This window comes from Poecilia reticulata, chromosome 16 (genome assembly GCF_904066995.2).
Source record: "Poecilia reticulata chromosome 16, P_reticulata-male-v2, whole genome shotgun sequence".
NCBI classification, from domain to species: Eukaryota; Metazoa; Chordata; class Actinopteri; order Cyprinodontiformes; family Poeciliidae; genus Poecilia; species Poecilia reticulata.
This window is the reverse complement of record NC_088845.1, coordinates 32,744,542-32,757,777: the sequence shown is the minus strand read 5'-3', so window position 1 is coordinate 32,757,777 and position 13,236 is coordinate 32,744,542. Positions and strand designations below refer to the sequence as shown.

Here is a 13,236-nt window from a genome sequence, read left to right as displayed (position 1 = left end):
AGTGGGAGGGAGGATGAAAACAGTCACGGTGCTCATTCTGCTTAGTTACTTGTTGCGCCGTTGGACAGTGTTCATAGTTGAACGTTATTTACCGTTAACTGCGATGTTTCAGTTGTGGTTTCTGACTGCCCAGGGCGTTATTTTTCTAGGGATAGCAGGAGACCTATGCGGATTGTAGCACAGCGATGAAAGCAAAACAGAATGACGTGAGTTTTAATTGATACTGGTTAAATATATTTCAGCTCTAAGTATTTAATATCTAGGTGTTTTTATGGGAATGGGATCTTTCAGATCAATCTGAGAACCAATTTTGATAGGTAAACTTAATTTTATTGTGTCATTTAGCGCGGGGTGCTGGTCTTGGGTTCGGTGGTCTTGATGACAACTTTGCTACATGGCTCCTTGGTTGCCTCCCCTCACCTTCTTTCCATCCCCTTTCAGTTGGATTTCTTTCTAAATAAATGTCACTAATGAAGTTCATGCTATGTTAGGAGAGGAGACAAGATGTTTCCATCCCTGAAATTATGATCCATAGAATCACATATCTAGGTCTAAACTGTTACAGAGAATAAACACAATAAGAACACGTTTAATCTGTGGTTAAACGTGTTCCATTAAAATGGCACATTTAATGTATTAAAATTAAATACGATCGGCACACTTAATGATATTAGCGATTAGGTAATCCATTCAGCAAGTACTTTTACTTTTAATACTTAAGTATTTTTAAAAGCCAGTACTTTTTTACTTTTACTTAAGTAAAATGTTAATGTGGTACTTTGACTTTTACTTGAGTACATTTTTGACTGTGTATTTGTACTTTTACCTAAGTACATTTTTTGAGTACTTTCTCCACCACTGGTGACCACACTGTACACTCACATTCAAGGAGAAAGTGAGTGGTGTGTAGCTGAGCAAGGGCAAGTAAATATTATACAAAATCAGTCATTGCAATCAAGTAATCAAACAATAATATTGCACAGGTGTGAAGTGACTTAAATCACTGTGCTGTTTTTATTTTATAGGGTTTCTACACAAAATCTGCTAAAACCAAGCAATGAATAATGGATGGATGGAAATATATTTCTATACTATTTTTTTCCATTTCATACTTTTCCAGACTTGTAAAACACTCAAAACAGATTCCTTATTTTCTCAGACTGTGTAGGAACTCTGACTCTATTAATGCTGTTTAAAATATTTCTTGACAAATTAGTACCTTTAACAGCAAACTAATTTAGGAAAAAAAAAGAAGACCTGCTTTACACTAATCTGCTTCATTACTAAACTAGATCGTAGGTTTTCTGACTCACAGTGAGAACAGAGAGTAGGTCATGCAGAGACAGCTCGGCTCTCAGTCGTTCCTTAAACATCCGGATGGTTGGAGGCTTCAGGTAGTAATAAGAGGCAATGCGACCATATGTCAGTGGCTCAACTGTCTGATCATCCTGAAGGAAAAAGCAAAGAATCTCTGGGTAATAACATGACAGTTGCAAATACAAGTAGTTATACCAACATTACACACCCACATACCTCTTTAATGTCAATGCAGTAAGAGCATTCCAGGTCCAGCAAGCTTCTTTCCACCAAGTTGGACAGGTATTTGTTGATGGACTCGTGGTCGATGCCTTCTAGGCTGTAATAGCTGAGCATCACAGACAATATTGGCTTTTTAGAAGTTTAACTGTGAATGAGCTACAAGACAAGTTGGCAGAAGAGAGCGATTTAACCAAACAATGTTTTATTTCAGAAAAAAAAATTATGCCACAGACTGATGGGCCGTCATCTCAGAATATCTCATAAAGTCCTGGGGTTGTTTATAAAGGATTGCATAGGATTTATACAAAAAGTGTAAATATGCATAAAAGAAAAATTGCACATGCCAAAAAAAAGATCAATTATCTTTTATAAATCTAAGTTGTACCTAAAAGTTTGCGCACAAAGTCCCGCCTCAGATTTTGCCTTCTGCACAACCACATTCAAATTTGCACCTGCTGCCTTCCTTTGATGTGGTAGCCGTTTCGCAGGCTCCCTCTCTGGAATCGAATCCCAATTCCCTCTTACCGTGGTCATAATAGTATATACGTAGAGTACCATCCAAAGTTGATAGGGCAGACATTCAAATGAGACGTCGCCACTATGGAGGGCCAGCGATCGGCTCGAGGTTATCTAGACTCACCAAAGCGGCCGGATGCAAAGTACCTCATGAATCTCAGTGTTTGTCTAAATGAGCCAGCAGATCATGTTGTTTTATGATTAACGGGAAGAGAGGGGAAAAAACACAATTTCACACAGGCAGAAAAAGTGATGTTAAAGAGACGTAAAGCTGAAAACATCATATTTGATATCCACAGGAACAAAAAATAGTGAAAAGTTTAAACTCCACTACTGGCATTTTAGGAGCTATGATCCACAGTTGAGCGCTAACAGGTGTGATGATATTAAAGTGCGTCTCTTCTGCGCCCTTGGTGTTTTGAAACGGAGTTACATGCCAGTACCTTTGGGGTATAGAATAGAATATACTTTATTGATACCCAACGGGAAGTGGCTATTTATTGACAAGCTACTCCATCTGAGGTAATAAATATCAATAATATAAATATAACCATATGAGACAAAGTTAATAATATATATATATACCTAAGAGTGATGAGAGTTAAAAATGACTAAATATAAATAAAAACAAGCATGTAAATGCAAATACATTAAATAATAAATAATCTATAAATGAGTGCAGAGAAAATTAGAATTAAATAGTTCAGACTTGTGCATTGTAAAGCCTAATGGCAACCAGTGGCGGAGCTAGACTTTTAAAGTTGGGGGGGCCAAGGGGGGGCCAGGACTATGTCTGGGGGGGCAAAATTTAAAATGTGTGTGTGCACATCGATATATATATATATATATATATATATATATGCAAACTGAACAAAATATTCAGTTTGGTTATTTTAAAAAATAACCAAACTGAATATTTGGTTAGTTTTTAAGCCCCTCTGTCATTTGACATGTTATAATTAACACCTTTGACTGGCGCACATGGAGACATGATAGACTTTAGCATAGAGTTCATCACAGAGGAAACTAAAATCAATCAAATAAAAGATCCTTTCTGAATATCATCTCATGGACAATGAACTAAATGCCTCTTTCTGACCGGGAGCTGACAGCGTGTTGAAGAGTTATGGACACCTTGGTTAGGAAGCTCTGTTTTGACAGGTAATTTGACAGGTAAAAATATTTCGGGTCGGACCAGAATTATTTGCCTGATGGTGGTTCGGGCTTCTAATGAGTTTACATTTAATGAGTTTGGAGCACACAGAGAAAACCTAGAGAATGTTATGATCTACTTATTGTAGTTTAAATAGAGGAATAACAGCTGACTGTTGAGAGAGGAAAGACATTAAAGTGCAGATCCGTTAGACAGAAACAAGCGCAGTGCGCTGGGCAATAAATGCTCCACTTAATCACACATGAGATGACAAACGCCAAATATACAATATATAGTTACACTGCTTACGTTAATGGTGTTTTAAAAACCAAACCAGTAAAAACTGAGTTAATATGTCAGATTCCCTCCTCACCTCGTCTTGATGAGAACAGAGAGCAGTTCGCTGGTTTCTATCCAGACTGTGATCAGCTGACCACTTGGTGCTCAGACAGTTTCAACTTTACGCACAGAGAACATCGTGGAGCTCATTATTAATCATACTAAGAACAATATCTGTCAGAGAATCATCTCTGATCTGGATGCTTTAACAGACCAGATGCTCTGGAGCGTCCAGCAGCTGATCCGCTTCTGCTGGTTTTTCTCCCGCTGAGGGATCAGGAACCGATCAGAGTTCTGTCGTCTTCTAATCACGTCATTACGTGAAATGTTACCTGATTTCAAAAACGTTCTAACAGAGAAATAATAAATGTTTCGTTGGATGACTACAAATTGGAAATAAAATGATTTTTTTCTTTGACGGACAACGAAAAAACTCCAGCGCCACCTCTGATCCAAACTACGAACATTGTCGGCCCCTCTTCGGTTTTTTCTCTTTTTTGCAGAGGATCAATACATAACTTATTGGTGTTTTACCATCACCACCAGGTATGAAGTGCTTTAGCATTTGAGTTGCACCACAGCGCAGCACAACTGAAACACCCAGGAGAACAATTTCAGCTTGTTGTTATGACAAAGTAGGCTGGTATTGCGCCTGATCTAAATCTATTTATTTATGTCATCACATGGACTTATATAAAGTTTTATACATTTTCTTTTCATATATTTATTATTGTATTTCTTCTTTAGATATCAGGTTGACTTAGAATGATTCCAAATAATGTACAGGAATAACCTGGTGCTGTTACATGTCAATTATCAGGGGGGGCCACTGGGGGGGCCAATCAGATGACAGGGGGGGCACTGGCCCCCCCGGCCTCCCCTCTGATGGCAACAGGCAGAAATGATTTTCTGCAGGGCTCTGTGGTCAGTGGTGGGAAGTAACGAAGTACAAGTACTTCATTACTGTACTTAAGTACAGTTTTCGTGTATCTGTACTTTACTTAAGTAGATTTAATAATGGGTACTTTCTACTTTTACTCCACTACATTTTACAGCAAGTATCTGTACTTTCTACTTCACTACATTTTTACAAAACTGTCTCGTTACTCGTTACATCCAAGTCGCGTTGCTCTTTTTTTCCGTTAAAATGTGAAGTTCAGGGACTTAAGGTGGCGCCGTAAAATCCGAGCAATAACGTGACTCAGTGTCTGTTGTCACCCATCGGCTCCCCCTTTACTCGCACGCGGAGCTCCAGACATGCGCAGTAGTTTCCTCTGAGCGGGAGGAGATGTCTGTCTAATCGTCAGTAATTTAATAGAGCTGCATAAATCATAGATATGGCGACATGTAAAATCAGCAGCGCTTTGCTTTCACAGACGGTGGGGACTTCGTCCAACTTTTAGTGTCACTTCGAAGGAAAGCTTAGAGAAAGGTAAGGTCTGTGGATGTGATGCTAACAAAGCATCACGTCCACAGAGACACATGTTGCATCTTCGATGAAAAAAAGTTGTCACTCATGCGCTGAATTATTGTGTGTTGACTGAGGTGTCGCATATATGGGACAACGCTGTGACCAAAGTCTGCAATATAGTGATATAACATTCAGGAACGATCCGATTCTTCTGGACGGATCTTTACTAAGTCCTATGGACTGAAGCCTCACTTACAGCCGTTCTTTGTTCTTGTGTACACTGCAGTAGATTATATATATATGTATATATATATATATATATATATATATATAATCTACTGCAGTAGATATATGTACTATATATACATACACACATTTATTTAATCGCTGAATAAGTAAAAGTTGAACGTATGAACACAGAGCATGCTCATTGCTCATTGATTGATTTCGTCTCCTGTCATGGTGGCAAACATCGCAGTGGGAGGGAGGATGAAAACAGTCACGGTGCTCATTCTGCTTAGTTACTTGTTGCACCGTTGGACAGTGTTCATAGTTGAACGATATTTATCGTTAATTGCAATGTTTCAGTTGTGGTTTCTGACATGTGCAATATGGGCAACCGCCCAGGGCGTTATTTTTCTAGGGATGGCAGGAGACCTCTGCGGATTGTAGCACAGCGATGAAAGCAAAACAGAATGAAGTGAGTTTTAATTGATACTGGTTAAATATATTTCAGCTCTAAGTATTTAATATCTAGGTGTTTTTATGGGAATGTGGATCTTTCAGATAAATCTGAGAACCAATTTTGATAGGTAAACTTAATTTTATTGTGTCATTTAGCGCGGGGCGCTGGTCTTGGTCTCGGGTTCGGTGGTCTTGACTACAACTCTGCTACATGGCTCCTTGGTTGCCTCCCCTCACCTTCTTTCCATCCCCTTTCAGATGAATTTCTTTCTAAATAAATGTCACTAATGAAGTTCATGTTATGTTAGGACAGGAGACAAGATGTTTCCATCCCTGAAATAATGATCCATAGAATCACATATCTAAGTCTAAACTGTTACAGAGAATAAACACAATAAGAACACGTTTAATCTGTGGTAGTGTTCATTAAAATGGCACATTTCTGATGTATTAAAATTAAATATGATCGGTACACTTAATGATATTAGTGATTAGGCAATGCATTCAGCAAGTACTTTTACTTTTAATACTTAAGTATTTTTAAAAGCCAGTACTTTTTACTTTTACTTAAGTAAAATGTTAATGTGGTACTTTGACTTTTACTTGAGTACATTTTTGACTGTGTATTTGTACTTTTACTTAAGTAAATTTTTTGAGTACTTTCTCCACCACTGTCTGTGGTGCACTTTGTGTGTATGTATGGGGGTCTGGGGGATGCTATTGGCATCCAGGATGGCAAGCTTTACTGCACTCACCACTGGCTCTGACATCACAGATCTCTGGACAACTTCACAAAATTATGTTGTTCCTTAAAGTGGGTCCAGGCAGTGTTAATTTTTTATTAATTCAAACACCTGTCTGCTAAATTGAATATTGTTCAAACTTTGCTTTAGGATTGAGGCTGCCTTATAGACTTTTCTTGTTTATTTGAGAGGTTCCTATAAATTAAACACAAATTAACGTCAATTTGTGTTTTATAAATCACAACCTTAACGTGAAAAATGGCATATGTCAGTGTCAGACTCCAATTTGTGCATATGTAAGCTTTAGAAATGAGACCCCTGGGGCCTCATGTATAAAGCGTGCGTAAGCACCAAAAATGTGCAGCGCCATATTTTACGCACAAGTTGACCTGTATAAAAATAAATTTTGCGTCAAAAGTATATGCACAATTTTTCCCCGGCGTGAAAATATGCTGCAGCCACACAAACTTTTTCTGTGGACAATATCAAGATACAAAGCGTCAAAACTCACCTAAATAAACTGAAACCTCACTACATTCAGTTATTTAGACCAAGAAGCATCAAACCCAATGTTTTTTTTGTGATTTTAATAATTTATTGTTTAAACGTAAACGATGAAACTGAACCGCATTTATCTTCAAACAACAACATAACACGCACACAAAATAAAGAAAATAAAAATACATTCGAGTGAATGTATTATTTACATTCACTCGAATGTAAATAATGTTCAGAGATCATATTGACCTACTGGGAAATGTTGATGATGGTTCATTAGAGTTTAGATTGCCCAGACTGATCATCCTGGAGCTCCGAGCAGAACCTAAAAAGTTGCCGTGCGATACCAGCGCAACTGCAGTCATCCTTCAGTCGAGCCATGCCCGCTTTGTGGATGCACCTTTATGGACAGAAAGCATCTTTATTCTCTAAATGTACAACTTATACACATAATATCTAAATTTAGAATAAATGTCCACATTCCCACTCAAAGACTCTCTGACACGCTGTCATTCTTTAAATCCCAGCTGAACGCCATGATGTTCAAACAGGCATTTGCATGATCTCTTCATTTGTTTATTTTTTGTTTGGACTTCTTTTTTTTTTTAAATGTATTACTTTTATTTTTGTGAGTTGACCTTATGTGTCCTGAAAGCACCTTTTAAATAAAATATATAATTACTATTGTAAATACTTATTCTACTAGAAATAAATAAACGGGAGGCGGAACAGTTTCTGAACGGAGGAGCCGTAAATATCCCGTATTGCTCCCCCGGTCTACAAAAAAGTAACTGGTAGGGAAGCTCAAATGTGGAAAAAATAGACTGATGTTGATATCTGATAGTAACACTGGTGTTATGGAAGATTTACCAATATTTTATTTCATAATTGTTTTTATCCGATTACTCGATTAATCGTAAGAAAAATCTGTAGATTACTCGATTACTAAAATAATCGTTTACAACAGCCCTACATAGCAGCATAACCAGGGGTGAAAGTGGGCAGGTACGGTCGGGTACTGCATACCCCTAAAAGATTTAGCGGGGGTACGCAGTACCTGCAAGAGAGGGGAGCGGCTGTCTGCTGTAAAAAATCAGTGGGTTCACTGTGCAGTTGTGAGTGCACCCACTAAACAGCCGTGACTGATTAGATTATCAAGAGCAATCTAAAACACGACTTAATCAGTTAATAAATCATTTACAGCCGCTGAAATTTCTGAACGTTCAATAAACGACAAACTTGGACTAATGATCTTGTTCGTCTGTGACTATACTCATTCACAACAAACATCAAACACAGTAAATATGTTTCATTAAGTATTTAACAGACAAATTTCTTCTGCGATAATTATGCAAAATTAAATTGTCTAATATTTAAAAAAATCATTTGGACATCTCACTTTGAGCTGAGACTAAGAGGCTTTTCCTCTCAAACTTTTTTGTTTTGCCTCTTTAGTGGAAATATGGATGTTGATGAGACTTTCTCCAAAATAAACTTTTTCAACCTTTATAACGCCACTGTTGAAAATGAGGCTCTAACACTGACATTGAAATGACATTGAAATAAAATCCAGCCCAACATCTGGTTTGAGGCGATTCCTCTGGAACCTTTTGGAGAAAAAATATCCCAACTTCATAAAATGTGCTTTTAACTTAACAGAGCTCTGTGGTTATTCCTATCGGTATGAGAGTCAGGGTGAGGAGGTGCCATGTTAGGAAGACGAAGTGGAAGCTGCAGGATCTTTAGAACAAACAGGTCATGATGCTAGGCTACTGATTATCCCTCTTTCTGGACACAGCATCAATATAACCAGTTTAAAAGCTAAAATGAATGGTTATATGCCAGACATGGAAAACTGGGATGCACTCCATGCCATGATGTTCAGGATTTAGGTCTCATGGCATCTCAAGGTGTCAACATTGCAGCCAGTAGGCTGAAGGAAAATACAGCTTTATTTTGCAAGAGCTCTCTCTCTCTCTCTCTCTTTCTCTCTCTCTATAAAAAATTCCCTTCTCACCCTCCTCGGGTGGTCTGTTTCATCCTCTGAGCTCGGGTCCTCTACCAGAGGCCTGGGAGCTTGAGGGTTCTGCGCAGTAACTTGGCTGTGCCTAGAACTGCACATTTCTGGACTGAGATGTCTGATGTTGTTCCTGGGATCTGAGATGTCTGATCGCATATGGATAAAGAACTGATTTCATGGAGGATTCTCACCAGTTCAACTTTGGATTTATTCTAAATGGGATTCTGCTTTCTCAAGACGGGACCTTGTCCATTAGTTCAACTTTGGATTTATTCTAAATGGGATTCTGCTTTCTCAAGACGGGACCTTGTCCATTAGTTCAACTTTGGATTTATTCTAAATGGGATTCTGCTTTCTCAAGACGGGACCTTGTCCATTAGTTCAACTTTGGATTTATTCTAAATGGGATTCCGCCTTCTCAAGACAGGACCTTGTCCATGGATGTTAAAGTTTTCTGCTGCCAAGTTTAACCTCATCATCGGGGGTCGAGTGGAGCTGCATCCCAAAGCCTCTCATTTTTAGTTAGTGACACAGTAGGGACTGGTAGGGAGTGTGATTTCTAAAAATTTTACTTATATAAATCTTTTAATTTTTTTCTTTTTGATTTAAGAAGTTGTATGTCATTTTCCCCTGCTAAAGCTTGCTAATAAAATACTGAAGTCTAAATTGATGCTGTGGACAGTTAAATTAATTAAGTCACTTAGAAACTAGTTTTTCAGGTTAATGTAAAATCAATGTTCATGGTCCTACACTGCAAAAAGTCCCCTTTCAAAAACAAGAAAAAAAAGTACAAAAACAGGGTATAATTTTCTTAAAATAAGAAAAATTATCTGCCAACAGAACAAGAAAATTTATCTTGTCAAGATTTTCTAAAACAAGAAAAAATATCTTACCAAGATAAACCTACAATATCTTAAAATTAGTGTATTTTTACTTAAAACAAGCCAATTTTACTTATACGAGTAAGATATATTATCTTATTTTAAGAAAAATTATCTCAAGTAAAGAAAATGTTACTTGACACTGAATTTCTTAAAATAGCGTAAAATTTTCTTATTTTAAGACAAATGTTCTATGTATTAAGAAAATAAATCTCATATATTCTATTTGTATTAGTAAAATTGGCTTGTTTTAAGTACAAATACACTAATTTTAAGATATTTGTAGGTTTATCTTGGTTAGATATTTTTTCTTGTTTTGGAAAATCTTGACAAGATAAATTTTCTTGTTCTGTTGGCAGATAATTTTTCTTATTTTAAGAAAATTATACCCTATTTTTGTACTTTTTTTTTCTTGTTTTTGAAAGGGGACTTTTTGCAGTGATATACCTAAATCTAGTTTATTTTTATTGTTGCATAGGATTAAAATATATATTTTGTCACAGCTTTACTCAAGGTTCTTATGCTAAGACAAAAATCCCAAAATTGATCCTGTGAATACTGGAACAAGAGATGTTATTGGCTTGCTGAAATGAAGACATGAGTTCAATTACTTTTAACATCTTTATTACGTTTAAGTTTCACATAAACACAATAAAACATGACTACTGGTCAGAATTTAAAGTCTGGATGGGCATCTGATTCTGAAACAATCCTGTAAAATGACAGAACAATGACGATCTGACACATCTGCTGCACTAAGAGTCAAGCAAACCAAATTGTCCAAAGCAAAAAAAAATCTTGGGATTAGATGTCAACAATAGGAGCTTCCCCCGCAATGAACTTCTTCCAGTAAGCCATAGCCTTTTATATGTGGAAGTCTTGCCTCAGTTACGGACGGCGTTCTCAAGACGTCTGTCAGCAGCACAGAGAGGAGTGGCCACAGACACACGGATGCTGAAAGGTGTAGTAGCTATGATGTCCTCCTTTCAGAAGATCAGGGCAGGCATGGTTCCAATGGCCAGTAGAAAGTTGGTTTCACGATCACCACAGAGCTGAAAAGTGGTCTTGTTTGAAGTTGTTGGGTCATCTGCTAATTGGAGCACAGACAGAAAAACAGTCACAAAACAAACCACGTTTTAGGGACTAATCAGTGTAATGATGAATCAGTATCATGAATTTCTTACCTCAAGAATGTGAAGGATGCCGTCACTTGCAATTCCCAAAGTTTCTTGTAGATGGTGCAATACGTGATTGGAGATGTGTCTGGCATAGGCTTCACCATGGCAACAGTTTGGTTTACTTGAAAAATAAAACAAGTCTTATTTTAGTTTATGTGCTCAATTACAATATTACATGAATTCAAGATGGCAAGAAAGTTATTTTAATTAAATCAAACTAGGACTACTTAAATTCACCAATCAAAAATAGTGTTTAAAATATCCTGGTAACAGTGTGGAATATCTAACCTAGGCTTTTAGACTCATTGCATTTAAGTTTTTAAATTACAGCACATCAAACACCCTCAGTTAGTGAAATACTAGGCGGAATTGCTCTTTAACCATTTCCCGAATCAAAAGCTACGAATGAGAAGCCACCTTAGCTATGTTAAAAAACGGAAGCTACCATGAACCCGTGTCGATATTATTTTTAAGCCACAGCTATTGTGGTTAATAACTGTTCAAAGCTCATATTCACAAGAGCGGCTCTTTAACCGCGGATGAAAATTGGCATATCACGACATGCTAACTAGCTTCAGTTAGCTTATCTTAGAAAGACAGACAACTTTAAACTTACCTCTCAGTACAGCAGCTGTAGGGTCTATACACGTAAAAAAGTCCTCCATCTTCATTCATGTCCAACCGAGATTAGAGAATTTGCCAAAAGAAAATCTTATAAAAGTACAGTAGATAAAAGCTTAGTTAGGCTGTTACAACTGAATCAACCGTTAATCAGGGCAGTTAAATGATCTCTGGCGTTGCCGTTAGTGATGTGCGGATTGATACTGAAATATCGATTCTTCCGATACCAGAACTTAATTCTTTAAAATCTATTGTCAGATCCAAGGATCAATACTTTCAACACTTTAGTAATTTGAGATAATGTAGATTAACAAGAGCAAGTTAGAAAGTAACTAAATTATTGAGATCTTGCCGAAATGAAACGTTGTTAATGGGAACTACTTTTTCTTCCGCCTGGTGAGTATGTAATGTGTAAGGACGTAATGCCCAAGCGCAGCGTGCTGCTGACGCTCACTCACTCAGAAATGAACATGTTGACAGATTATAAAAAAAAGTGACATGAAGCTATTTCAGCTGTCATTTTATAGTAGTTTTAATAATTAAACAAGGATGTATTTAGTAGGGTTATTACTTTACTAATTTTCTTTTTTTTAGTTTGCAACTCCATTTTCATATGTTTTGTATATTTCTGCTGAATTAAAATAGTTTATAGTAAACGAGATTGTTCTCAATGTACTTCTGAGTTTAAAATGAGTGCATCAGAGTACATTGTGTTCTTTTTATGAAGCCAAGATATGGATTACATTTATTTTTTATTTAATTAAGAAACAAATTAATTGTCTTTTGCACAAAGTATGGGATCTGTATTGCCAATACCACCTTAAATTTTACTCTGTATTGGATCGGAAAGAAAATCTGTTGTATCGAACATTAATACTATCTCACTGACATTTTGGGCGCTTTCCCATGTGGATTGTATGATGTCATAAAAGGGGTTACAAACATGATTAATAAAATATTGTTCAAACTAATATTAGTAACTTATAAAGTAAGAATTTGAAATATAAACCAAAAGTTAAAATATTTATCATGACATTGAGCGAATCAATATTGTTGATTCTAATCTCATTGTGTGGAATACCAGCCATTTCAAATCACACATCAACAGAAATTTCATGACATGTCAGTAAGAGGTCCCACATCTTGCATCAAGAAGATCAGATTAAGGTCCACAGCAGACGGAAACATGCCAAGAATTATCTTGATATATAAACTGATATTGTTTCTGAAATTGTTGTGTTAAATGTCAATCGTTTAAATATTAAATTACAATTTCCTGTACACTCTGCCAACTTATACAAGAATATAAGTTCATGGGTTTTTTTAATTTTTCATTGACAATAACACAAAGGATTCCATTTGGACATAGTCTGTTTTAATTATCTGAATACATTTAATTAAGTATGTGATTTCACTTTCTGTGCTTGAAATAAGAAATTTTTACTTGTATAAAATAAGTTCTAGACTTGAAGTTTGATTGGTAAATATTGATATTCTAGATTCTAGCACATATTTACTCATAATAAGTAATATTTTCTTAACATTAAGCTTTTATATCTTACTGAGATAATTAAGTACAAAAACACTTAAAATAAGAAAAATATTCTTACATAAATCCCTCTTGGTGAGAAAAATTATCTTGTCAGAAAGAAA

The 13,236-nt window shown here is 36.4% G+C and overlaps 1 protein-coding gene and 1 long non-coding RNA gene across 5 annotated transcripts in view; both read right to left on the bottom strand.

The window, feature by feature from the left end:
• The window catches only part of ascc3 (activating signal cointegrator 1 complex subunit 3), a 368,031-nt gene that overhangs the window by 27,733 nt on the left and 327,062 nt on the right, over nt 1-13,236 (bottom strand). For 3 of the 4 annotated variants that reach the window (XM_008432855.2, XM_081597178.1, XM_008432856.3), the window contains 2 exons: nt 1,534-1,645; nt 1,314-1,448 (listed from right to left, as the gene is read on the bottom strand). In XM_008432855.2, the coding sequence (XP_008431077.2) occupies nt 1,314-1,448; nt 1,534-1,645 (247 nt within the window). Of the gene's footprint in view, nt 1-1,313; nt 1,449-1,533; nt 1,646-7,136; nt 7,284-13,236 lie in introns of those variants that run through there. The other variant, XM_008432857.3, reaches the window with a different exon arrangement.
• Nucleotides 10,392-12,086, bottom strand: LOC145547586 (uncharacterized). Its single transcript, XR_014083875.1, has 3 exons — nt 11,579-12,086; nt 10,969-11,083; nt 10,392-10,874 (listed from the first exon to the last, which is right to left on the bottom strand). It is a non-coding gene; the product is annotated as an uncharacterized LOC145547586 (long non-coding RNA).